The sequence below is a fragment of the Oncorhynchus mykiss genome, chromosome 18, assembly GCF_013265735.2.
Source record: "Oncorhynchus mykiss isolate Arlee chromosome 18, USDA_OmykA_1.1, whole genome shotgun sequence".
NCBI classification, from domain to species: domain Eukaryota; kingdom Metazoa; phylum Chordata; class Actinopteri; order Salmoniformes; family Salmonidae; genus Oncorhynchus; species Oncorhynchus mykiss.
This window is the reverse complement of record NC_048582.1, coordinates 15,774,738-15,802,280: the sequence shown is the minus strand read 5'-3', so window position 1 is coordinate 15,802,280 and position 27,543 is coordinate 15,774,738. Positions and strand designations below refer to the sequence as shown.

At 41.2% G+C, this 27,543-nt stretch overlaps 3 protein-coding genes across 4 annotated transcripts; all 3 read right to left on the bottom strand.

Moving 5' to 3' along the window:
* Window positions 1-492: 492 nt before the first annotated feature.
* Window positions 493-6,019, bottom strand: LOC110495644 (zinc finger protein 239-like). Its single transcript, XM_021570980.2, has 2 exons — window positions 5,703-6,019; window positions 493-2,503 (listed from the first exon to the last, which is right to left on the bottom strand). The coding sequence occupies exons 1-2, from the start codon at window positions 5,890-5,892 to the stop codon at window positions 1,674-1,676; spliced, it is 1,020 nt and encodes a 339-aa protein (XP_021426655.1). The 5' UTR covers window positions 5,893-6,019; the 3' UTR covers window positions 493-1,673.
* A 582-nt stretch (window positions 6,020-6,601) lies between these two features.
* Window positions 6,602-26,816, bottom strand: LOC110495643 (zinc finger protein 239). Of its 2 annotated transcripts, XM_036951983.1 has the most exons (3): window positions 26,327-26,816; window positions 19,968-20,826; window positions 6,602-7,595 (listed from the first exon to the last, which is right to left on the bottom strand). In XM_036951983.1, exons 1-2 carry the CDS (start codon window positions 26,517-26,519, stop codon window positions 19,994-19,996), a joined length of 1,026 nt encoding a protein of 341 aa, XP_036807878.1. In that variant the 5' UTR covers window positions 26,520-26,816; the 3' UTR covers window positions 6,602-7,595; window positions 19,968-19,993. The 2 variants fall into 2 exon arrangements, with proteins under 2 accessions (XP_036807878.1, XP_021426654.2); XM_021570979.2 differs by lacking the exon at window positions 6,602-7,595 and having other exon boundaries at window positions 18,780-20,826; window positions 26,327-26,815.
* On the bottom strand, window positions 7,587-11,136 carry LOC110495645 (zinc finger protein 583-like). Its single transcript, XM_021570982.2, has 2 exons — window positions 10,783-11,136; window positions 7,587-8,442 (listed from the first exon to the last, which is right to left on the bottom strand). The coding sequence occupies exons 1-2, from the start codon at window positions 10,970-10,972 to the stop codon at window positions 7,694-7,696; spliced, it is 939 nt and encodes a 312-aa protein (XP_021426657.1). The 5' UTR covers window positions 10,973-11,136; the 3' UTR covers window positions 7,587-7,693.
* Window positions 26,817-27,543: the final 727 nt, after the last annotated feature.

Below are 27,543 nucleotides of genomic sequence, written 5' to 3'. Positions count from 1 at the left end.
GTTCCAACATATAGTGGAAAGCCTTCCTAGAAGAGTTTAGGCTTTTATAACAGCAAGGGGGGACCAATTCCAAATGAATGCCCATGATTTTGGAATGAGATGTTCGATGAGCATGTGTCCACATACTTTTGGTCATGTAGTTTACCTTAATGCGATGTAACTTTTCCTGCGTACAGGACAGCTACTATACATGATCTCTCTCCTGTATGAACTCTCATATGCAATGTCAATTATATCTTCTGGTAGAAGGCTTTCTCAGTCTTTGCATTGACATGGTCTCTCCCGTATGTGTATCTTTGAATGGATGGTCAAGTGTCCCTTACATGTGAAGCTGTTGCCACATTGTTTACACTGATAGACATTTTTGTGAGAAGACCGAGGTCACATGGTCTGACAAACATCGCTCTAGCTCTGCCACCGTTAGCCACAAATGCAGAAGTGCAACATAGGCGGATTGATTGAGAAGCATCCAATGCAACAAAAAAACATCTCTAGCTTAAACTGACAGATTTTTTATTATGTTACTTAGATTGACACACCAATGTGTCAATGGACTCTAGGGGGTTACACTGGAAGTAGAAACAAATGTGATAGACTACATCAATATTCTAACATGCAGCTGTCAGTACAGATGTGATAGTGGCCCAAATGTCCCATATGTCATTGTTAAACAATTGAACAAGAACTACTGTTGTTTAGAAAGATGAGATTAGAAAACCTTTTGGTCCATTAAGTTTGCACAGAATGGGAAAGTGTCTTTGGCGCTCTGGCTTACATTAAATGGATGAAAACATACACATTACATGAAGCATTTACATGTCAGTTCATCTTATTTAGAATTGTCACTGAGGAGGGGATTTCTCCAGCCATTCTTCCGTGCGAGTGGCACCTCCAACCAGACGGCAGCATTTGGAAGGATAATGCAGTGGGCGGGCGTGGTCGTTGAAGACCTGGAGTGCTTTCCTTGTAATGTTCTGTGTGTACAGTTCTTGCAGTTGTGGTCTGTTTTGCTGCTGACTATTTTGCTGACCTGACTGACAACTTTTGCCAGTTTACTCCTGTCCCTGAACGAGAGGATCCCAATTCCCATACCAGGTGGAGATGAAGGTGAGAACACTCTCGATCAGGGATCTTTACACCATGGTCAGTGTGTGTTCGCTTGCATTATTCCGCATCTTACCACCAAGGCATTGTTCTTTAGTCTTGGTGAAATGGACGTCATTGAAGCTATTGTCAAAACATGTCACGAGGTCAAAACTGGGAGAAACTTGAGCTGGATTTACCATCCAGGCAAGCAACCAGAGCCATGTCGTCCGCATACAGGTATTTGATGAAGGTGAGGTCACTGTTTTTGCGTACATTTGTTATTTGTGTATACGGCGAACAGGAGTGTGTTCTGTGCTAGATACAGCTGTGACGACTTCCTGAAGCCAGCAGTGTCATGGAGGGTAGGTCCCTGAAACTGAGCGCTAGATTCAGTTTACCAATCTGATGCTGACTGGTGATTTCCCCTCAACACACATTATTAAATTTGTTATGTTGTCAATTGCCAGAAAACAGAACATAATAATTCAGAAGTTGGAAGTATTAAGAAATTCACAATGACAATGTATTCATTTGTTGTTTTCATTTCAGATTAATTTCAGGCTATTATTGCACTCAGTGTAGTAATATCATTTATGCCCTTTAGTATGAGTGTTCATATGTGATGTTAGGCGATGTTTATAACCAAAGCATTTGTAACATTCTTTGCACTGGTAAGGTTTCTCCCCTGTGTGAACACGCTGATGACGTCTTAAATAGCTTAATGTGATGTAACCTTTCTTGCATACAGGACAGATATATGGTCTCTCTCCTGTATGAGCTCTCATATGCAATGTCAATTCTATCTTCTGGTTGAAGGCTTTGCCACAGTCTTTACACTGATATGGTCTCTCCCCTGTATGTATCCTTGAATGGATGGTCAAGCTTCCCTTCTGGCTAAACATTTTGCCACATTGTTTGCACTGGTATGGATTATCTCCTGTGTGCATCCTTGTATGTCTGTCCAAGTCACCTTTCTGGATGAAGCTTTTGCCACATTGTTTGCACAGATAAGATTTCACTCCTATGTGTGTTCTTGAATGGATGGTCAAGTGTCCCTTACATGTGAAGCTGTTGCCACATTGTTTACACTGATATGGCTTCTCCACTGCAGCAGAGCAGTCTGGATGAACTGAGAGGGGCTGATCACTGGTTGGTTCTGCTACTCTGTAGCCCTCTCCATCAGGTTCTGTTTTTATATCTTCAGTTATGATGATAGGTAGAGCGCTCCTCTCTCCATCACCAACAATTTGGTTTTGGTAAAGATGTGAGGGCTGAGGTGAGTCCTCCTGACTGAGTCTGAGCTCCTGTTGTTCTTTAATCTGTGTGGGTTCTGGGTCCTCCTGCTCTAGACTGGGGCTCCACTCCTGCTCACAGTTCTGCTGCTCAGGGGGAACAGCAGGAGACAGTAGCTGGAAGTCTGGAGGGGAAAAAATATATTCAATCAATATAGACTTAATATATCTGTCATTTTGTTAGGAAGGCCTCTCTGTGATCAAAAATAAAACTAGTTTGTTGACTAGTCTACACTACAGCATGGAAAAGGCTATACTGACACTCTTTGACCTACAAAAAATATATTTAACTTCAGAATTTGTTCAAATTACATTAAGTTTATGGTTAGGATTAAGGTAAGGGTCAGTTTTAGATTTTGGGTACAGGACAGGAGTGCCTTATACCCGGTACCCCAGCACGTGACTTAACAAAGCAATGTTGGCGAACCCAGAGAGGAAGAGGGTTTCCACTAGTTACCACAGCCACAAAGTCAAAATTGGCTAAATTATGAAAACAAACATTTTTTTTTATTCTTGATCTTAATGTAAGGTGTGGTTAAGGTTAGGGTTAACATTTTAAGATACATTTTTGAAATAGGCGGAATTTATGGCTTTGTGGCTGTGGTAACTAGTAACGACCGAGGAAGAGACAAAGCTCTTTGGCATGGGAGAGGCAATACGGACACGCCTGGTGCACAAAATTGATGATGCATGTCGCGCAGCAAGAGTTAAGTGGAGACAAACGGATTCTGTTCAGTCAATCATTATGTTTTCGTAAAGGGTCGCTAAACGAACTATGGGAACTCCTTCCCCTTCACGTGATCTGACTGAGATGATTTAATGTGATGAATTTGAAACTTGTCTGCCAAAGTAGGAACTTGTGAGTTTGTTCAGATTCATTCCGTTTTTATCTGAGTAACCAACAACCACGGATAACCACAAGGAGAATAAGATGAGGAAACAGTCCATGTCAGTCAGGCCCATCTTTTTAAAGAATTACAATGTATTTAAATCTCAAGTTTAGTGAAATAAGTAGTTTTGTTGTGATCACAAGAAAATGTTAACTCAGGTAAAGAGTGCCACAGTCAGGCAGAAACATCTGAATGCTCTTAGTTTCCCTGTCTGATATGTCTGCTACTTAGAAATACTGTACCAGTAAATCATTTGATGACATTCACTGCTATCAACCTTTCTCCAATATAACCTCATAGTTTACACAGACCCACCGCGGACAAATACATCCCCGTGTGAAAAGGCCTCCCATGGTCTGTTTTTGTCAACGAGCTCAATGTATTCCAAACACTGGAACTGTACCAACTATTGGTACAGTACAGTGCATTCAGAAAGTATTCAGACCCCTTGACTTTTTTCACATTGTTACGTTACAGCCTTATTCTAAGATCGATTCAATTGTTTTTTCCCCCTCATCAATCTACACAAAATACCCCATAATGACCAAAAAAAAAGGAAATATCACATTTACATAAGTATTCAGACCCTTTACTCAGTACTTTGTTGAGGCGCTTTTGGCAGCGAATACAGCCTTGAGTCTTGTTGGGTATGAAGCTAGAAACTTGGCACACCTGTATTTGGGGAGTTTCTCCCATTCTTCTCTGCAGATCCTCTCAAGATCTGTCAAGTTGGATGGGGAGCTTCGCTGCACAGCTATTTTCAGGTCTCCAGAGATGTTCAAGTCCGGGCTCTGGCCAGACCGCTCAAGGACTTTCAGAGACTTGTCCCAAAGCCATTCCTGCGTTCTTGGCTGTGTGCTTAGGGTCGTTGTCCTGTTGGAAGGTGAACCTTTGCCCCAGCCTGAGGTCCTGAGCGCTCTGGAGCAGGTTTTCATCAAGGATCTCTCTGTACTTTGCTCCGTTCATCTTCCCTCAATCCTGACTAGTCTTCCTGTCGCTGAAAAAACATCCCCACAGTATGATGCTGCCACCACCATGCCACCACCATGTAACACTTGGCATTCAGGCCAAAGAGAATCCTTTAGGTGCCTTTTGGCAAACTCCAAGTGCGCTGTCATGTGCCTTTTACTGAGGAGTGGCTTCCGTCTGGCCACTCTACCATAAAGCCCTGATTGGTGGAGTGCTGCAGGGAATAGTTGTCCTTCTGGAAGATTCTCCCATCTCCACAGAGGAACTCTGGAGCTCTGTCAGAGTGATCATCGGGTTCTTGGTCACCTCCCTGACCAAGGCTCTTCTCCCCTGATTGCTCAGTTTAGCCAGGTGGCCAGTTCTAGGAAAAAACTTGGTGGTTCAAAATGTCTTCCATTTAAGAATGATGGAGGTCACTGTGTTCTAGGGGACCTTAAAATGCTGCAGAAATGTTTTGGTACCCTTCCCCAGATCTGTGCTTCGACACAATCCTGTCTCAGAGCTCTACGGGCAATTCCTTCGACCTCATGGCTTGGTTTTTGCTCTGACATGCACTGTCAACTGTGGGACCTTATGTAGACAGGTAGACAGCCCTTATGTAGACAGCCTTTACAAATCATGTCCAATCAATTGAATTTACTGCAGGTGGACTCCAATCAAGCTGTTGAAACATCTCAAGGATGATCAATGGAAACAGGATGCACCTGAGCTTAATTTCGAGTCTAATACCAAAGGGTCCGAATACTTATGTAAATAAGTAAATGTAACATGTATAACCTGTTTTCGCTGTGTCATTATGGGGTATTGTGTGTAGATTTGAGGGTAAAATTAAATTGTATCCATTTTAGAATAAGGCTGTAATGTAACAAAATGCGGAAGGGGTTTGAATGCTTTCCGAATGCACTGTATATTCCATTTACTAGTCAAAGATATTTAACTTATGTTAAAGATGAAATGAACTGCAACACACTGGTCTCAAATATTTTAGCATTACTAAGCTACACTGAACCATGGCGGAAACAATGTATGGCTTTTTTCCCATAATAAAATATGTTCCAGTGCAACATACCTAGTTTTCAACCACTGGTACGTGGCTTACGGAGCGCTCTTTGAAATAAGCATTTGTGACGCAGTATTCCAATGGATCGAGTTTTTAATTCGTTACGTTAGCTAATTGGCAGGTCACGGTGATATCTAGAATGGTGACCAATAATACAAGTTATTTCTCCCTTGCCCATCGAAATAAATGCGGTCGTTGACAGCTAGCCATCATAAACTAGTCTCACCAGGACGACTGACTGAACCGAATCCATTCGTCTCCACTCGACATACGTCATCAATTTGGGCACAAGGCATGTCCGTATAGCTTATCCCCCTCGGCATAACACAACGTGCCACATGCATCTAGTCTATTAACTAGTCTACATGTCAAATCTCGTTACAACAACTGCATTACGCTACAAACCTCTGTGTAACGTTATTTCTGGTTTGCTAACCATGTCCAACAGCCTCCGTAGACGTTCATTCGCCTCTGCTGAACGGCAGATTTCTTCCTGATACTCCGCTATAATCTTCTCCACGACCACGAATATCTCCACAGCAGCTGCTGATAAACGCTCGGTGACGAACACATTCAACAACTGTAGTTTGGACATATTGGCAATGTTTATGAAAGTCTAGCTGTTCGTTTTATCAAAGAAATGTTGGTTGAAACCTCTCTCTGATTCTGCTTACCGGCTGATAGCGACCTTGTTGTCGTTTCACTAAAGTTGGTCGGTGAAAAAAAAGACTTCATTTACAATAGCGCCACCTGTCGTATTGGAGCATTTAATGGAAAACCGTTGTTGTCAGTCAGTATATTACAAAATATGTTATGTTAAGGTACGAGATCTTTGAGCCACATTACCTGGACCAAGTTTTGACCTGTTTCAATATGGGTTCCAACCAGACAAAACACCACTTTTTTTCATGCCTTTGCCTTGTCTTTTAGTACCTTCTAATTAAACCACCTGGGCTCCCGAGTGGCACAGTGGTCTAAGGCACTGCATCTCAGTGCTAGAGGCGTCACTACAGACCCTGGTTCGATTCCAGGCTGTATTACAACCGTCCGCGACAAAATGGTAGGGATTAACTGAGCTGGGCTTGTGTCATCGACAAGTCATTGTCTCAACGCATCCTTGAAATGCGTGGACAGAGTCCAGGAGCCAAGATGATTCGGATGGACTCCATCATTCCTGTAGAGCATTTTCTGTTTTTCATTTTCTCTAAGTCTAAAAGTCACAAACTAGATTTGAGTCATTGTAATAAGTAATTGAAAATGCTATTACTCCACCCTTGTGAACGTAACAAACTGACATGTTTTCATTTGTCAAAAACAACTTTATTTCAAGAGTGCCTTTGATTTGACGGCCTGCACATGCGCAGTTCGGGGCAGGGTGACCGTAAGACCCAATGACGTTTCTGCACATTCACTTAGCTAGCCAATGTCGACATTGCATTGCCTACAAGTGTGATTGGGATTTCTACTGGAGAAGCAGTTTCTACCCATCTTCATACTGTAATGTCTTTGGTGCACCAACTGGGAGGGGGTCAATGTTGCCCTTAAACAGTAACACAGGGTCAGGGGTTGTGTTCTCAAAGCGTTTCAAAATAGGAGTGCTGATCTAGGATAAGTTTAGCTTTTTAAATTATAATGTATGGACAGGAGTGATCTGATCCTAGATTAGCACTCTTCTAAAATGCTTTATGAAAACAGGCCCAGATACATTCCCATCTGCCTAATGGGTCAGGATAGGGTTGGGGTAGGAGGCAGGAAATAGAGCTGATAGGCAGGTTTAATACATCCTCTAATAGGAATGACATCCATTTAAAAAGAAAAGTCCTTTATTACAACTAATGATTTGCTGCATTATGTAGATTGTCAAAGGCGTAATAGGCTACTTCAATATTCTAACGTCAGTACAGATAGAAGATAGTGGCCCAAATATCCTGTCTGTTATTGTTAAACATTTGAATAAGAACTCATTGTTCAGAAATCCAAATGTGTGCTTTGTGCTAGATACAGCAGTGAGCCAACTAAAAAGGTGTTCACCGAACGTCCACATTCCAAGGCAACTGAAGCACTGGGCAAGCCACTCTTAAATAGCACAAGGGCCAGCACAGGTGTAACACATACTGACTAACGAGGTGACACAAATCGGTGTGTCCAACGTGCTAAAGTGCTATACATCCTAAAGTCCAACCTGAAAACATAAATTGAAAAAACAAAACCTTTAACACACAACTACATTTGTTTTGTTGTCAAGTGGCAGGAAATATAATAATTATTTACAAGTTGGATGTAACAAGAAATTCACATGTGAGTAATCATTTGTTGTTCTCACTTCAGGCTGAAGCTTTTGTGTGAGTGCTCATATGAGACTTCAAGCTTCCTTTATTACCAAAGCATTTGTCACATTATTTGCACTGGTAAGGTTTCTCCCCTGTGTGAACACGCTGATGACGTCTTAAATAGCTTAATGTGATGTAACCTTTCTTGCATACAGGACAGATGTATGGTCTCTCTCCTGTATGAGCTCTCATATGCAATGTCAATTCTATCTTCTGGTTGAAGGCTTTGTCACAGTCTTTACACTGATATGGTCTCTCCCCTGTATGTATCCTTGAATGAACGGTCAAGTGTCCCTTCTGGTTAAACATTTTGCCACATTGTTTGCACTGATAGGGATTCTCTCCTGTGTGTACCCTTGTATGGATGGTTAAGTTGCTCTTCTGGTTAAACCTTTTGCCACATTGTTTGCACTGATAGGGGTTTTCTCCTGTGTGTGTCCTTGAATGGATGGTCAAGTGTCCCTTACGTGTGAAGCTGTTGCCACATTGTTTACACTGATATGGTTTCTCCACTGCAGCAGAGCAGTCTGGATGAACTGCGTGGGGCTGATCACTGGTTGGTTCTGCTACTCTGTAGCCCTCTCCATCAGGTTCTGTTTTTATATCTTCAGTTATGATGATAGGTAGAGTGCTCCTCTCTCCATCATCCACAGTTTGGTTTTGGTAAAGATGTGAGGGCTGAGGTGGGTCCTCCTGACTGAGTCTGAGCTCCTGTTGTTCCTCTTTAATCTGTGTGGGTTCTGGGTCCTCCTGCCCCAGACTGGGGCTCCACTCCTGCTGCTCAGGGGGAACGGCAGGAGACAGTACCTGGAAGTCTGGAGGTAAAAAAAACTTTCAGTCAATATTGTCTTAATACAATACCTGTAATTTTGTTTGGAAGACCTCTCTGCACTCAAATAAAACTATTTTTGTTGACTAGTCTACACTACAGCACGGAAAAGGCTATACTGACACTCCTGACCTACAAAAATATTTAATTTCATAATTAGTTCAAATTTGGTTACGGTAAGGGTCAGTGTTAGATTTTGGTTAGTTGTTTACCGGACAGTGGTAGGGCTGGGCTGTATACCGTATATTACTATATACCGGTACTGATGCACAGACCGGTTTGGGTTTTTAACTTTACCTTATATAACGGTATTTGAATGTTTGGTTTGTTAAATGTGATACACTGTGTGTAATGTCCACTTTTATAGTTTACTCCCCTACTTCAGTCACCGCTCTCTCATGCCGCTTTCTACACAGACCTAGCCCCACCCCCTTTCCCTCAAGGAGTGCATTTGTTGTTGCTCGACCACGGGACACTTGCATTCAGTCTGCATGTTCAATGCAGCACATGCAACACTGTTGATAACTACGATGCTGTTTCAACTTTTCTTCTTAATATAAATCCACAAACGTTCTATAATTACACTATTAGTTTGTGTTTCTTACATCTACAAACTGCTAGTTTGTCTTTTCTTAGCAAGTTGTGGCTAAGTTGTGTTAGCTGCCAATCGCTAGTTATCTGGCTAGTTAGCTAATAAATGTACTGAGTCGGAGCAAACTTAACTAGCTATACAGCCTGATACCAGTGATGGTGTAGGCCTAAACCAGCATGTTGTTTGTGCAACAGTATCTTCTAAATCAAAGAGGAATAGGCAAAGCTTAAATATGTTAGCTACATGAAGTAGCTAAGAGAGAGATTATAGGGTACCCAAGGAAACACAGACCATCACTTTGGTTCCTATCCTGCCACTAACTCCTCGCTGGTATTTTTGTTTGTGTCCTGTCAAACAACACTGTATTCAAAGTGTCCACTATTATCTTCTAGCTATAGAATTAGAATAATCATTATTTTTCCCTGATTCCAACAGTCCACCCAAGTGTTGATCTAAATCGCAAGTTTATTATTTTTATTTGGCATTTATTTAACCAGGCAGGTCAGTTAAGAACAAATTCTTATTTTCAATGACGGCCTAGGAACAGTGGGTTAACTGCCTTGTTCAGGGGCAGAACAACAGATGTTTTTACTTTGTCAACTCTGGGATTCGATCTTGCAACATTTGTTACTAGTCCAACGCTCGAACCACTAGGCTACCTCGATTTTTTTGCCCATATCGTGCAGCCCTACGTGACAGTGTGGAAATAATCTCAAATGAGTGCAGGAAATTATTGAGTTGAAGTTTAATTGAACAGTTAGAATGAGTAATACCCATTGAAATAACTTAGAATGGATGTGTTGCCACCCTAGGTTCAAGCACTACTCATAAAGCAAATGTCTAATTTTTATTATTCAAAAACATAAAGTACTGTCAAATACTGTCAACATTTAGAAAAATACTGTGATACGATATTTTGTCCATATCACTCAGCCCTAGTATTTTGTAATTTTTTTTTTTTTAAAGTACTTATAAAAATAAGCTGTTACCATGTTCCAATGCATACCATATAGTTTCTGTTTCATAGTTGTAACAAAGGATCCCCACAAATAACATTGATTTAATTTGGTGTTTTTACATATAGCCTACATCAACTAATGAAAATGCTATTTTGTTACTTGGAATCAGGGAACACATATTTTCCAATGTTACCAAACACCATCATGAACACAATCAAATTATTATTTCAGTGACAGCATATGAAATGTATTAATTACACTGTTAGAATTTTGCAGTCAGAATGACTGCTCATTTGCATAAAGGGGGGTCCCTCGAGGCCCAGCGGTTCTAGTGTTTACTATATTTAAAATCAAATACTTTGACTTTTACTCACTATATTTTACTAGGATTTTCACTTATCTGAGTCCTTTTCTATGATGGTATATTTACTTTTACTCATGCATGACAATGTAGTACTTTTTTCCACCAATGCTCAGACTCGTCCTCTAGCTTGAAAACAGAAATCCAAACTCTTGCGGTACAGTAGCTCCATGGAAAGTAGTTGAGCAGCATGGTAAGAACCCAGAGAAAAATAAAAAGCACCAATAAAAACCGTCTAACCCATAGCAGAGCGCGTTTGACGTACCCACTTCATTATACTCGCCCTTAATCCAGTCGCCATATTGGGATGAAGCTACACCCTTCACCTCCCCTTTGGCATATCACAACGTGCCACATTAATCTTGTCTATTGGTCTACAAATCAAATCTCGTACAACTGTATTTCACTACAAACCTGCTACGTGTGAGATTCTCTCTGGTTTGGTAGCCATGTCCAACAGCCTCCGTAGACGCTCGATCTCCTCTGCTGAACGGCAGATTTCTTCCTGATACTCCGTAATAATCTTCTCTACGACCCCGAATATCTCCACAGCAGCCGCGGATAAACGCTCGGTGACGAAAACATTCAACTGTAGTTTCGACATATTGGAAATGGTTATGAACGTGTAGCTGTTCGTTTTATCAAAGGAATATTGGCTGAAGCCTTTCTCTAAGAATCTGTTTAGTGACCTTTGAACAATTTCTATTTAAAAAAACAAACAATTGATAGTGTTCTCCTTTCACAAAAGCTGGTCAGTAAAAAAAAAAAACTGCATTACATTAGCGCCACCTGCTGTTTTGGAGCATTTAATGGAAAAACAGTTATTGGATCCAACCCATTACCTGGACAAAGGGAATTGTAGTTCTTTATGAAAGCCACATTAGTAGCTAATTAGTGTTTCATTTTGTGGAGTAAATACAGGTGTGTGTGTATATATATATATAGTATATACTGTATGTATGTACTATGTACTGGTACTATATATATATATATATATATAGTACCAGTCAAAAGTTTGGACACACCTTGGTTTCTCAAATGATTGCCTCGCCTGGTTCACCAACTACTTCTCTGATAGAGTTCAGTGTGTCAAATCGGAGGGTCTGTTGTCCGGACCTCTGGCAGTCTCTATGGGGGTGCCACAGGGTTCAATTCTTGGACCGACTCTCTTCTCTGTATACATCAATGAGGTCGCTCTTGCTGCTGGTGAGTCTCTGATCCACCTCTACGCAGACGACACCATTCTGTATACTTCCGGCCCTTCTTTGGACACTGTGTTAACAACCCTCCAGGCAAGCTTCAATGCCATACAACTCTCCTTCCGTGGCCTCCAATTGCTCTTAAATACAAGTAAAACTAAATGCATGCTCTTCAACCGATCGCTACCTGCACCTACCCGCCTGTCCAACATCACTACTCTGGACAGCTCTGACTTAGAATACGTGGACAACTACAAATACTTAGGTGTCTGGTTAGACTGTAAACTCTCCTTCCAGACCCATATCAAACATCTCCAATCCAAAGTTAAATCTAGAATTGGCTTCCTATTTCGCAACAAAGCATCCTTCACTCATGCTGCCAAACATACCCTTGTAAAACTGACCATCCTACCAATCCTCGACTTTGGCGATGTCATTTACAAAATAGCCTCCAATACCCTACTCAACAAATTGGATGCAGTCTATCACAGTGCAATCCGTTTTGTCACCAAAGCCCCATATACTACCCACCATTGTGACCTGTACGCTCTCGTTGGCTGGCCCTCGCTTCATACTCGTCGCCAAACCCACTGGCTCCATGTCATCTACAAGACCCTGCTAGGTAAAGTCCCCCCTTATCTCAGCTTGCTGGTCACCATAGCATCTCCCACCTGTAGCACACGCTCCAGCAGGTATATCTCTCTAGTCACCCCCAAAACCAATTCTTTCTTTGGCCGCCTCTCTTTCCAGTTCTCTGCTGCCAATGACTGGAACGAACTACAAAAATCTCTGAAACTGGAAACACTTATCTCCCTCACTAGCTTTAAGCACCAACTGTCAGAGCAGCTCACAGATTACTGCACCTGTACATAGCCCACCTATAATTTAGCCCAAACAACTACCTCTTTCCCAACTGTATTTAATTAATTAATTAATTTAGCTCCTTTGCACCCCATTATTTTTATTTCTACTTTGCACATTCTTCCATTGCAAAACTACCATTCCACTGTTTTACTTGCTATATTGTATTTACCTTGCCACCATGGCCTTTTTTGCCTTTACCTCCCTTCTCACCTCATTTGCTCACATTGTATATAGACTTGTTTATACTGTATTATTGACTGTATGTTTGTTTTACTCCATGTGTAACTCTGTGTCGTTGTATGTGTCGAACTGCTTTGCTTTATCTTGGCCAGGTCGCAATTGTAAATGAGAACTTGTTCTCAACTTGCCTACCTGGTTAAATAAAGGTAAAATAAAAATAAAATAAAAAACTTACTCATTCAAGGGTTTTTCTTTATTTTACTATTTTTACTATTTTCTACAGAATAATAGTGAAGATATGGAATCATGTAGTAACCAAAAAAGTTTTAAACAAATCAAAGTATATTTTATATTTGAAATTATTCAAAGTAGCCACACTGTGCCTTGATGACAGCTTTGCACACTCTTGGCATCACCAGGCCAGAATTAGTTTTTCCCCACAAAAGGGCTTTATTACAGACAGAAATAATCCTCAGGTTCATCAGCTGTCCAGGTGGCGGGTCTCAGATGATGACACAGGTGAAGAAGCTGGATGTGGATGTCCTTGGCTGGAGTGGTTTCACATGTTCTGCGATTGTGAGGCTGGTTGGATGTACTGCCAAATTCTCTAAATAGACGTTGGAGTCGGCTTATGGTAGAGAAATTAACATTGAATTCTCTGGCAAGAGCTCTGGTGGACATTCCTTTAGTCAACATGCCAATTGCACGCTCTCTCAACTTAAGACATCTGTGGCGTTGTGTGACTAACTGCACATTTTAGAGGCCTTTTATTTTCCCCAGAAATCTTGGTCTGCTGGCCAGTGCCCAAAATCCTTATGTTATATCCCTGCATGTCAGTACTTTTCAGACAATCCCCCTATCACTGTTGGTCCTCTTCAGTGACCTTATGGCTGAAGGTTTTAACTTTCCTCTTGCGAATTAGAATCAGAAGTAGTTGTATAGCTCAATGCAATACTTCACCTCTTCTGGCAAATAGTAATTTCGACTGCCCTGATCATCTAGTTGAGCGTTCCAGATAATTCCTTCATCTCAGCAGACGTCCTTTAAACATCACATATATAAATTCCCACTGTGCCCATGATGAAATGCAACTGTGAATTGTGCTGTACTACTGAATGAAACAGGAAATGCACTCAGACCAGCCTTTGTGATTGAACTTACGTTGACTACATTACTTTAGTTGGCTGCTTTGAGCAAAACTTGTACGGAATACGGAAAGTATTCAGACCCCTTGACTTGTTCCACATTTTGTTACGTTACAGCCTTATTCTAAAATGGATTAAATAGTTCCCCCCCCCCCCCCCCCCTCAATATACACACAATAGCCCATAATGACAAAGCAAAAACAGGTTTGTAAATATTTTTGAAATATCACATTTACATAAGTATTCAGACCCATTATTCAGTACTTTGCTGAAGCACCTTTGGCAGCGATTACAGCCCCGAGTTATCTTGGGTATAAAGCTTGGCACACCTGTATTTAGGTAGTTTCTCCAATTCTTCTCTGCAGATCATCGCTGAAAAACATCCCCACAGCATGATGCTGTCACCACCATTCTTCACCTTTGGGATGGTGCCAGGTTTCCTACAGAAAACAGGCCAAAGAGTTCAATATTGGTTTCGTCAGACCAGATAATCTTGTTTCTCATGGTCCGAGTCCTTTAGGTGCCTTTTGGCAAACTCCAAGCGGGCTGTCATGTGCCGTTTACAGAGGAGTGGCTTCTGTCTGGCTACATAAAGGCATGATTGGTGGAGTGCGGCAGAGATGGTTGTTCTTCCTGAAGATTTTCCCATCTCCACAGAGGAACTCTGGAGCAGGGTACAAAACATGGATTTAATATCTTTCTGAGTTTTCTTGTTTTTGTAGAACCACCTACAAATGGAATCGAGAACTAAGAAATTATCGCCAAGAACAGGTTAGTTAAAAAATATATGGTGGAGGTTTGTGTGGGGCTTTCCTATAATGGACACCAAAAACCTTGAGGTGAGGAGGAGGATTATTTAAGATACTGTTTGAAAGTTTTCAGATGTTTTTGGAAGATGGGCAGGGACTCTGCTGTCCTAGCTTCAGGGAGAAGCCATTGGGGTGCCAGGACAGAGAAGAACTTGGGCTGAGTGGGAGCTGCCCTCCCGTAGGGGTCGGAAGGGCCAAGAGACCTGAGGTGTCAGAACAGAGTGCTCGGGTTGGGGTGTAGGGTTTGAGCATAGCCTGAATGTAGGTAAGGGAAGTTCCTCTTGTTGTTCCGTAGGTAAGCACCATGGTCTTGTAGTGGATGGGAGGTTCGATTGGAATCCAGTGGGGTGTGAGGAGCGGGGTGACATGAGAGAACTTGGGAAGGTTGAAAACCAGGCGGGCTGCAGCATTCTGGATAATTTCAGGGGTTTGATGGCACGAGTGGGGAGCCCAGTCAGTAGCGAGTCGTAGTAGTCCAGACGGGAAAGGATGAGTTCCTGGATTAGGACCTGCACCGCTTCCTGTGTGAGGTAGGGTCGTATTCTACGGATGTTGAAGAGCATGAACCTGCAGGAGAGTGTCACTGCTTCGGTCTTTGCAGAGAACAGCAGGGTGTTGTCCAGGGTCACGCCAAGGTTCTTTACACTCTGGGAGGGTGACATTGTGGAGTTGTCAACTGTGATGGAGAGGTCTTTGATCGGGCAGGCCTTCCGGGAGGAAGAGCAGTTCTGTCTTTTTGAGCTTGAGGTGGTGGGCCGACATCCATGTTGAGATATCTGCCAGGCACGCAGAGATGCGTCGCCACCTGGGTGTCAGAAGGGGGTAAGGAGAAAAGTAGTTGAGTGTCAGCCGCATAGCTTTGATAGGAGAGACCATGTGAGGATATGATGGGACCGAGCGATTTGGTGTAGAGTGACAAAATTACAAACTCTGTTATGCACATAATTTGTATACGCCTTAAACCTGTACATTTCCACTGTCCATTTATATCATGTAAGAAGAAGCCAGTGTTCTTCCTCTCTTGTTTCTGAGTAACTTAGTCACGAGTCCAGTGACAAAAGGGCCGTCTGAGTGAGACGTTTTTTTGGTCCATCCTGTTCTTTTCCCATCTTTCAAGGGCACAGCTGTGTGCAGATATGAAGAGCACAGAGGCTAGCTTGAGCAGCAGCGACAATTTTATCAGCAGAAAGGAGTAACAAAACTGCCATTATCACTTGTTTGTACACTATGCTCCCACCATGATCTCACACCCCTGCTAAAATGCCACATAGACAAGAGGTTGTATTTTCCTATAAAGGCTGAGAACCAACTGTTTGTTGGGCTCCTGACTGTTGCACCTGCTCCATTATTGCAAATCTTATAATAAAATAAGTGTTTTTGAGGAATCTACAGTCTCTGTTTTCCTTTCTGGTTAGAATTTCCACGACAATAGAGAGAAGAGGAGAGGGCCTAGAACTGAGCCCTGGTGGACACCAGTAGTGAGAGTACGTGGTGCAGACTCAGATCCTCTCCACGTCACCTGGTAAGAGCGGCCTGCCAGGTAGGATGCAATCCAAAGGTGTGCGAAGCCTGAGACACCCAGCCCTAAGAGGGTGGGGAGGAGGATCTGATGGTTCATGGTGTCGAAGGCAATGGAGAGAAAGTCAGCTTTGGCAGTGCGGAGAGCCTCCATGACAGAGAAGCGCAGTCTCGGTTAAGTGACCCGCTGGTTAGGGTCAAAAAGAGAATTCTGAGAGAGATAACAAGAAAGTTGATCAGAGACCGCACGCTCAAGTGTTATGGAAAGAAAAGAAAGAAGAGATACAGGTCTATAGTTTTTGACGTCAGATGAGTCGAGTGTTGGTTTCTTGAGGAGGTCAGCAACTCAGGCCATTTTGCAGTCAGAAGGGACGCAGCCAGTGGTCAGGGATGAGTTGATGAGGGAAGTGAGGAATGGGAGGTCTCCAGAGATGGTCTGAAGATGGGGTAGAGTGGGCAGATTCAGGCGGCCAGACCTCACAAGTCGCAGGATGTCATCTGGAGAGAGAGGGGAGAAAGAGGTCAAGGCATAGGGCAGTTCTGTGTGAGTGAGACCAATAGCCTGAGTGAATGAGTAGTGGATGTCGTCAACCTTTTTTTCCAAAGTGGCTGACAAAGTCGTCCGTAGAGAGGGAGGGAGGGAGGGAGGAAGGGAGGAGAAGGTGAAAAATAGTTTCAGAGGGTTAGAGGCAGAAGCTTAACATTTAGAGTGGTAGAATGTGGCTTTAGCAGTGGATACAGAGGAAGAGAAGGTAGAGTGGCGGGAGTGAAAGGATGATAGGTCCTCCGGAAGTTTAGTTTTCCTACAATTTTGCTAAGCTGGCCACGGAGCAGGAGGGCAGGGCCGACACGACCAGGAGGAAAGGGGACAGTGTGAGTCATAGGATGCGGAAAGGGAGGAGAGTGGGGTCGAAGAGGCAGAATCAGGAGGGAGTAGGGAGAAGGATTTAGCAGAAGGGAGAGATGATAGGATAGAAGAGGAGAGCGTAGTGGGATAGAGAGAGCGACGATTGCAATGGTGCATGACCATTTGGGTAGGGTCTGAGTGGTTAGGGTTGGAGAACATACTGTTTTCATATCCCGAAAGAAAGAAATTCTCACTACAATACATTTTAATAGAAAGTTAGTAAAAATAGATAAGATCTTGCTACCATGGAAAGGAAAATACCTGTCTATTTGTGGAAAAGTCCTTTGATTAACTCTTTAGTTATATCCCAGTTTACGTATGGCCAAGTCACCTAGTGACTTGTTTAAATTATATGAGCAAAACATATTCAATTTGATTTGGAACGATAAACCAGACAAAATTAAACGGGCCTATTTATATAATGAATATGAACTCGGTGGGCAGAAATGATTAAATATTAAAGCATTAGACCTCTCACTAAAGGCTTCATACAAAGTTATACTTAAATCCGTACTGGTTCTCTAGCAGATTAGTAAGCATGTCTCACCCCATGTTCAAGAATGGCCTTTTCCCCTTTATTCAGATTTCAACCTCTCACTTTCGGTTATTTAAAAATTAAATCTCCAAAATATCTCTATTTTTAAAACAAGCTGTAGAAAGTTGGTTGCAATTTCAGTTTAATCCACCAGAAAAGACGGAACAAATATTACAATAAATAATGGTTCAACTCAAATATACTAATTGGTTAAAAAAACATGATTTTGGATTTTTAAAAATTACAACTGTATAATCTTTGTAAATTATATCATAGACAGGACTGGTGGAGTTGTCACACATGCAGCCAACACAAATATATGGAAATGACTGCTCTACCCAAAATTACAACCAACTAAATGTAGCATTAGTGCAAAAATGGAAGAGGCAAGTGGAAGGGGGAGGAAGAAAGGAACTTGTCTGCCGGCCCTGCATTAAAGACCATAATTGTGATAAAGTATACCAGTTTCAGTTAAGGACAAAAACATTGACAGCTGTGCCATATAGATTGCAAAAAATAGTTGGGAAGAGATTTTTGATGTACTGATTCCATGGCACATGAACAGATACACTAAATGATGGCGGATTCAAAACAGTGTTTTTCATTTTTAATTATACAAAATTCTTGCAACCAATAGAATGTTATATATACCAGTTATATACAGTACCAGTCAAACATTTGGACACACCTTTTTATTATTTTCTACATTGTAGAATAATAGTGAAGACAAACTATGAAATAACACATATGGAATCATGTAGTAACCAAAAAAGTGTTAAACAAATCAAAGTAGCCATCCTTTGCCTTGATGACATCCCTCCACACTCTTGGCATTCTCTCAACCAGCTTCATGAGGGAGTCACCTGGAATGCATTTCAATGAACAGGTGTGTCTATTTAATTTGTGGAATTTCCTTCCTTCTTAATGCGTTTGAGGCAATCAGTTGTGTTGTGACAAGGTGGTATACAGAAGATAGCCCTATTTGGTAAAATACCAAATCCATATTATGGAAAGAACAGCTCAAATAAGCAAAGAGAAACGACAGTCCATTACTTTATGAAATGAAGGTCAGTCAATGTGGAAAATGTCAAGAACTTTTAAAGTTTCAAGTGCAGTCGCAAAAACCATCAAGTGCTATGATGAAACTGGCTCTCATGAGGACCGCCACAGGAAAGGAAGACCCAGAGTTAACTCTGCTGCGGAGGATAAGTTCATTAGAGTTACCAGCCTCAGAAATTGCAGCCCAAATTAATGCTTCAGAGTTCAAGCAACAGACACATCTCAACATCAACTGTTCAGAGGAGACTGCATGAATCAGGACAACAATAATAAGAAGAGACTTGCTTGGACCAAGTAACACGAGCAATGGACATTAAACAGGTGGAAATCTGACCTTTGGTCTGGCAAATAGAAATCAAAACTGGATGATGTTCAGAGATAGATGGGAGGGGTTGAGTGGAGCTGAAGGGCAGGACTAAAAATAAACAGTGTCTGTAAAATGTGTATAGTTTCAGAACGTCTGTTCTGAACAGCAGCACAGTTGGAAAAGATATGGCAAATAGAAATCAATATTGGATGGTGTTCAGAGATATATGGGAGGGTAGCTGAAGGAAGGGACTAAAAACAAACAAAAGATAACTATTGTAAAATATACTGTGTCTGTAAAATGTATAAATGTATAAAATATATAAGATGGAAGTAGAAGCCCAAGTGTTGTTGTTCATTCGTTTACTACAATTAGGGGAGGGATGGTAGGGTTGTTTATTTTATTTTTTTATATATATATATAAAACACAAAAACATTTATGGGGGATTGGAAATGATGCAGACAATTACATTGAAAGCCACAATCTGTCTTCAATATTAAAGCAGATCTAACCCCCCCCCCCAAAAAAAAAAATTCAACATACAAAATATTTGCTGCATTATATAGTCAACAAAGACATAATAGGCTACTTCAATATTCTAACATGCAGACAAAAGTACAGATAGAAGATAGTGGCCCAAATATCCTGTATGTCATTGTTAAACAATTGAATATGAACTCCTGTTGTTTAGGAATCCAAGTGTGTGCTCTGTTAGACACAGCTGTGACGACTTCCTGAAGCCAGCAGTGCAGGAGTTTGATTAGGCTGAACCGCGGTGCACCGGACTATGGCCTGCCATGTGACCAGGCAAAAGTGGTGAGGGAGGAGTGGCCCGTGAGGCAGCCTGGTTTCAAAAAGGATGCAATCACTTTTCAGCCGGGCCAGCATTGTCAAATTCCCTCATTGTCCTGGCCAGTAGGTATCCAACAAAAGTGAGAGCAAAAATGAGCTTACGAATCTGATACTGACTGATGTTTTATCACTCCTCTCACCTAACTACATTTGTTTTGTTGTCAAATGCCAGAAAATAGAACATAACAAATTATTTACAAGTTGGATGTAACAAGAAATTCATGTGAGTAATCATTTGTTGTTCTCACTTCAGGCTGAAGCTTTTGTGTGAGTGCTCATATGAGACTTCAAGCTTCCTTTATAACCAAAGCATTTGCCACATTCTTTGCACTGGTAAGGTTTCTCCCCGGTGTGAACACGCTGATGAAGTCTTAAATAGCTTAATGCCATGTAACTTTTCTTGCATACAGGACAATTATATGGTCTCTCCCCTGTGTGAACTCTCATATGCAATATCAATTCCATCTTCTGGTTGAAGGATTTGTCACAGTCTTTGCACTGATAAGGTTTCTCCCCTGTATGTATCCTTGAATGGATGGTCAAGCTTCCTTTCTGGTTAAACATTTTGCCACATTGTTTGCACTGGTATGGATTATCTCCTGTGTGTACCCTTGTATGTCTGTCCAAGTCGCCTTTCTGGATGAAGCTTTTGTCACATTGTTTGCACAGATAAGATTTCTCTCCTGTGTGTATCTTTGAATGGATGGTCAAGTGTCCCTTACGTGTGAAGCTTTTGTCACATTGTTGACACCGATATGGTTTCTCCACTGCAGCAGAGCAGTCTGGATGAACTGAAAGGGGCTGATCACTGGTTGGTTCTGCTACTCTGTAGCCCTCTCCATCAGGTTCTGTTTTGATCTCTTCAGTTATGATGATAGGTAGAATACTCCTCTCTCCGTCATCCACAGTTTGGTTTTGGTAAAGATGTGAGGGCTGAGGTGAGTCCTCCTGACTGAGTCTGAGCTCCTGTTCTTCCTCTTTAATCTGTGTGGGTTCTGGGTCCTCCTGCCCCAGACTGGGGCTCCACTCCTGCTTACAGTTCTGCTGCTCAGGGTGAACGGCAGGAGTCAGTACCTGGAAGTCTGGAGGGAAACAATATATCTTAAACAGGTGCACTATGCAGAAATTGCTTAGTCATTTCTTGGTTGCTAAAATTCTAATAGTTTTCCTTATTTCAGTTTAAATGACAAAACAAGCAAGTACAGTGTAGAGAATCATTGTACCATCTAAACTGCTGTGAAATATATTTTCCATAACCCTAAATATTGTATTTTCAGCTGTTTGAAGCTTGTGTAAAAAAAACTAAACTTAAGAATGGGAAGCAGATAATGTGCATAGCACAAATAGAACAGATCACTTCTTAGACTTGCTTTCAATGAGAATGACAGATCTATAACTACATTTCTATGTGAATTTGGTCAGTTGGCCAAAAAATGACATATTCCAGCTTTAATACATTTTCAGAAATGTTGTTTGGAAGCCCCCTCTGTGCTCAAAAATAAGACGATTTTGTTGACTAGTCTATACTAAACAGCACAGAAAAGACTCCTGACTCCTGATCTGCAAAAATGTATTTTATTTCAGAATTAGTTTAAAATTAGTTTAAGTTCAGTGTTAAGGTTAATGGTTTGGTTAGGGTTAAGGTAAGGGTCAGTTTTAGATTTTGGTTAGTCGTTTACGGGTCAGGAATGTCCTTAAAACCGCTCCCCCAGCACGTGATTTATACAAAGCAATGTTGGTGAACCAGAGTTTCGTTCGAGGATAGCCAGAATGTAAGGGTTTCACCAGCCACAGTCTAAATTGGCTAAAATGTGATTTTTTCTATATTTTTTTAGTTAACCTTTCTTAAGATTAGGCATAAAGTTAGCAGTGTGGTTAAGTTTAAAATCACATTTTATGAAGAGACATTTTAGAAATAGGAGGGATTTATGACTGTGGCTGTGGTATCTAGTGACGACCGAGGAAGAGACGAAGCTCTTTAGCATGGGAGAGGCTATACGGACAAGCCTGGTGCCCAAAATTGATGACGTTTGTCGTGCAGAGAGTTGAGTAGGGATGAACGGATTCGGTTCAGTCAGTCGTCCTAATCAGCTAGCTAGTTCTATTTTGTAACGGGTCACTTACTGTACCCACGTAACCTGTCGAGAATTGTAAACTTGTTTGCCGAAGTTCGGACTTCATTCCATTGTTGATTTTTTTTAAATGTAGACGTTACCACAGTTGTACATTTTCGGTGAAAATCACTACAATAAATGTGCTTTAGCTGTCACTCTGGCCTGATATTGGCTAGACTATCTAGCTACCTCCCTCGCCCTACTGCAGGACAGAAGTGCTCGGCAATCAAGATTGAAGGACAGACTGTGCCCCGTTCTGTTGTTGCCGGGTTGCGGTGCAAACTCTCACTGTTGAGCAGTAGACTCCATCATGGTGACATCCAGATGGTTACTACCAAAATTACACATTATTTATCGTGCAGGTTGCTGTCCTACTTTAAATATAATCAAGTGGGCTGTAACAAATTAACCAGGTAGCTACCGCCAGTGACATGTGATTCAGATGCACGGTGAAGCAACGTCTGCCCAGTGGGAATTACAGCAACTTTGCACTGTTCATCCACAACGGTGTAGTGAGATAAAGCCGTATTCCAACGGATCCAGTTAGGTGAGCTTATTTCAAGGAGCCCTTCATAAACCACGGTCCAGAGGGCAGAGATAGGCAAACTGGGCTGGGACACGTTTTAATAAGTAAAACCTCAAACTGTATAGGACTCAGCGTTGTTTCCCTGTTACAAACTCAAATATATTTGACTTAAATCAGACTAAATTACCTGCAATACACTGGTCTCATATGTAAGCATAACACGGCTACACAGAACCACGGCGGACCCATTTTAAATTGAGGCGTTTCTTCCTATTAAAACGTGTCCCACTGCAACATGCCTAGCAATGTCCTGGGGCGTGGCTAATGGAGCGCTCTTTGGAATAAGATCAAGTAACGCAGTATTCCAATGGATCGAGTTTGTCGATACGTTAGCTAATTGGCATATCAGGGTGATATCCAAATGGTGACCAATACCACAAGTTATTTCTCCCTCGCCCATCGAAATAAACCTCACTGTCTTTTACACGTTTAAACTAGCGCAATGCTGCTGTTGACAACTTGCCAGCATAAACTAGTATCACCAGAATGACTGACTGAAGCGAATCCATTCGTCTCCACTCGACTCTCAACTGCGCGATATACGTCATCAATTTGGGAACAAGGCGTGTTCCTTTTAACATATCACACAACCTGTCACATGAGCAGGGTTGCAATGCCCGTGGTTTTCCCCGACATTTGGGCTACTTGGAAAACGATTTTGCTGGTGAATTGTTCGCGGGTTGCAGGTTTTTGGCCTGTACTGCGGCCACCATCGCATTTCTTTAAAATATATATATATATATATTTTAATGTGACCGGTTGCTGCTGACTGTCAAGCAGTGAGGGAGGCTGTTGCTGAATGAGTGTTTGGGAGGGCCGGAAGGAGGTGTGGCATAGCAGCAGTTCTTGAGTCTCGAGCGCTGCGCGAGTGGACATTTGAAATGGCCGTTACGGAACTCCCTCTCCGGGAAAAGTCCACAATAAAAAAATGACATTAAAATGTGTAGAATGACACAATTGGCATATGTTGGCCATCAAGTAGAGTACTAATTTCTAAGGCTTTGTAGGCTACTGTAGCCTCCTACCATGTGACACAAAAATAGTTGAAATGACGATATCATTGCAGTCATTGCAAATCAATTTGTGCCACTTGTGTAGCATTTCTGGAGCTGGCAAACGGATTTAATAAATAGCCTATAACTTCAGGTTATTTTTGTTGTAGCCTTGTGCTATTATTAATTATTAATGCCCATGTTTAGTTAATTCAATTGGAAGTTATCAATTGTGATCTCACAGCTCCATCGCAATTGCGGATCAGCTTTTGTTAGAATGCATTACATTGACTTAACAGTCAGAATAGGCTACAGGAAAAAATAAAAATAAACACTGGCTGTTGTTGATTAGCACATTAGTTTATATCCAATTTCATATTTTATTCAGTGATTGAAATTACGACCCCATACTTAGTAGCTTATTCCAGCAGGCTATTGGGCAACAAGCACTTCTTACCCCAAAATCGCCTTACTATATGTTGAATAAATGAGTCTGTCAATTTGAACTAAGCAAGCTGCTAAATCGTTCACTTTACATCTTGCCTATCAGGGGCTATAGGCTACCTGCATCTAGCTAACCAAACCATGCCAAAGTTTAATTACAATCATAAACCCAGATGTTAGTCAGTAGCCTATGCCTATTGAAATGACAATCCAATATCGCAAATAGGCCTTTTATAATGGTTTGTAGTCTGGTACAAGGGGTTGGGATGACAGCAGTGGTGTAGTCTACTGCATACAGATATCACTTATTATTGATATCTACGTAGCTCAATGATGTGAATCACACTGCTGCTCTCAAATTTTAGATATCTGCGCCTTATGGATCGTGGTTGTTGTGGATGGCTTTTCACAGCTCTAAATGTGTACTTGAACCCGATAATGGTTGAATTCAAGAAGTTTAAGCTGCCTATCAATCATTGTTTTTGAAACCAGTGGACAGACAGTGAAAAATGCGCTCTTGCAACAGCTGCATAGTGAGGATCCCAGCCTATGGAATACAAGTGGGGCTTTTATTGCTCAGTCTAATTCATGCTGATAAAAAATAAAATAATCCATAGGCCTGCTGGACACATGCTCAAACTTGCACACTTTTGATAGACAAAAGTGGCAATCTGTAGTTGCTACTTCCATTTTTTGATTTATAAATGATGTCTTCACTATTATTCTACAACGTAGAAAATAGTCAAAATAAAAACCCCTGAATGAGTAGGTGTGTCCAAAATTTTTGACTGGTCCAGAATATAATATATATAGATCAATTGATTCTTGAAGAATATAACTTATAAATACCTCATGAGCTTAGTTCAACTGTCACATTCCATGAGAACCCAGAATATAAACTTGTTTTTCGCCAATGTTTCTAAAATATTGTAAATGTAAACAAACACTGTAAAGCTTCTTAACATGGTTAAAACAATATTTTTTATATCATGGATGGTCAGTCCTTTCATCCATAGCTGTCTATTAATCTGAGAGGGGTTACATTTCTCCAGGCCCATCCCTCAGCTTTTTACCAAAACAGAGGTGGGGCGACCGTTTTGTTACTGTTTCATCTGTGGATTAGCCCTTTAAATAGCTGCATATTATCAAGATATCAACGTATCACCAACAAAAAGGTAAACAATAGGCCTATAGCAAATGCAGCATATGGCATTCATTTTTCACATGCAAATATATTTTTTCTTTAGTGCTCAAAGCATGCCATTCCAAGAGCGCTGCATTTATTTTCCCACAATGAGCCCAATCAGTCCTCTATGACAACAAAATCATAAACACTCATTACAGTGCTGGCTAATAAATCCTTAATTTTGGGGTCAAACTCAGGTAAAACAATTTGGCTAATATATCCTTCCATATTTCCAAGTCCTATTCTTGAAGATCAAGGTGTATAGCATTTATTGGAATTCTGAAAGACTTTGGTTTTTAATGTAAAGACATAATTTAATCGTATTTGTATATGTAGTAGAAAGTGAATGGTTAGAAGAAGCCGACATAACCAACCCTATAAAGTAAAATGTAACATCCATATATGGCCAGCTATGTAAACTTTAACATGGTTTTATCCTGCAATAGATGTGGCTCAACAGTTAAATAAAGGTTCAATAAAGTAAACATACATTTTTGTCTTCTTACAATGCCTCTTAAGGGGAACATGACGGAATGAAATCATATTGCGTTACTGAGTTTGGGTAATCCAAAAGGTAAGTTACTGATTACATTTTGGAAAGGTAACTAGTAACTAATGGATTACATTTAGAAAGTAACCTACCCAACCCTGCTGGCACGTAAGGACACAACTGCCAGAAAATAGCCTGAAGTTCGTCCAAGTGTGTCTTGCAGCAGAGATTGTGATCCTCTGTCCAACTTTCATCACTCAAACTCTTCTGTCGGATTTATTTAAAGTTATACACATGCGCAAATGGGATTGATTTACAATCATAGCAGTCAAACGAGTTAAATCGACATCCGTTGATGGAAAATGATCTGGCGAGTTTAATAAGGGCGAAGTATCTTTCCTCTTGCGACATGTTAAAATTCCTCGATTACATCACGTTAGCTCAGAATAATGATTATTTTCATGGAAAACGAATTTGGATTCTTATGTCGTGACGTGAACATTCCTTCTTAATTCGCTCGATAACGCTATGGAAAAAGGGTTTATTGGATAAACGTGGCAAATCCTTTTTTACTGCTACCCCCCCTCCCCCCAATTGGGGCTAGTTTTCAGGCCTTGTGACAGGTTTTGAGTAGTCATTGTCTATAAATGTTAGCTAGACCTGGCAACCCTGCACACGAATGACTCCATGATTAAATAAACAATTCGCAAATAAACATGAATCTAGTCTATTAGTCAAATCTCGTTACAACAACAGAATGTTGTACGAACCTGCTCTGTGTAACTTTATCTCTGGTTTGCTAACCAAATCCAACAGCCTGCGTAAACGCTCGTTCTCCTCCGCTGAACGGCAGATTTCTTCATGATACTCTGCTACGGTCTTCTCCACGGCTCCGAATATTTCCACAGCAGCCGCCGACAAACGCTCGGTGACAAACACATTCAACATTTGTAGTTTTGACATATTAGCAATGGTTATGAAAGTAGCTTTTGCTATATCAAATAAATGTTGGTTGAAACCTCTCTCTGATTCTGCTTAGCGTTCTTCGTCTTCTTCTTCTTCGATGAGGTTTAACGGCGGTTGGCATCCAATAAATGTTGCATTACCGCCACCAACTAGACTGGGGTATAAATCCTTTATACTTTACATGAAAAAAGTAAAATACGGCACCATCTAACCCTACACTCATTACAACCCCACCACCCTATTCCACTATTTAAACCTATGTAGTCCTACCTCAGGCCAACAACCTGGAAGGACGGGACACCTAGTTTAGCGGCTGGTAGCAACCTTTGGACAACAATGGACCAGTGGAGGCTCCTCAGAGGAGGAAGGGGAGGACCATCATCCTCAGTGAATTTTATACTAATTTAAATAGTAAAACATTAAAAAGTTATCATTTTTAGATAAAACTATACTAAATATATTCACGTCACCAAATAATGTATTAAAATACACTTTTGCATTGAAGGTCTACAGTAGCCTCAACAGCACTCTGTAGGGTATCACCATGGTGTAGCCAGAGGACAGCTAGCTCCCGTCCTCCTCGGGGTACATTGACTTCAATACAAAACCGAGGAAGCTCATGGTTCTCACCCCCTTCCATAGACTTATACAGTAATTATGACAACTTCCGGAGGACGTTAACCAACCTATCAGAGCTATTGCAGGATGAACTGACATGTTGTCCACCCAATCAAAGGATCAGATAATTAATCTAGTACTGAAAGTATAAGCTACAGCTAGCTAGCACTGCAGTGCATAATATGTGGTGAGTAGTTCAGTCAAAGAGAGAGAAAGACAATAGTTGAACAGTTTTTAACAATTTAATTTCTTCCAAAATGAAGAAGAAGCAAGAGGGAGACTGTCATTTCCTTTGTTTCACTTGCTTAGCTAGAAAATGCAGCAAGCTAGTTTAGCCTACTCAAACAGAGGGATGTTATGTTAGCTAGCTGGCTATGACTATCCAACACAACACTGGAGCTCT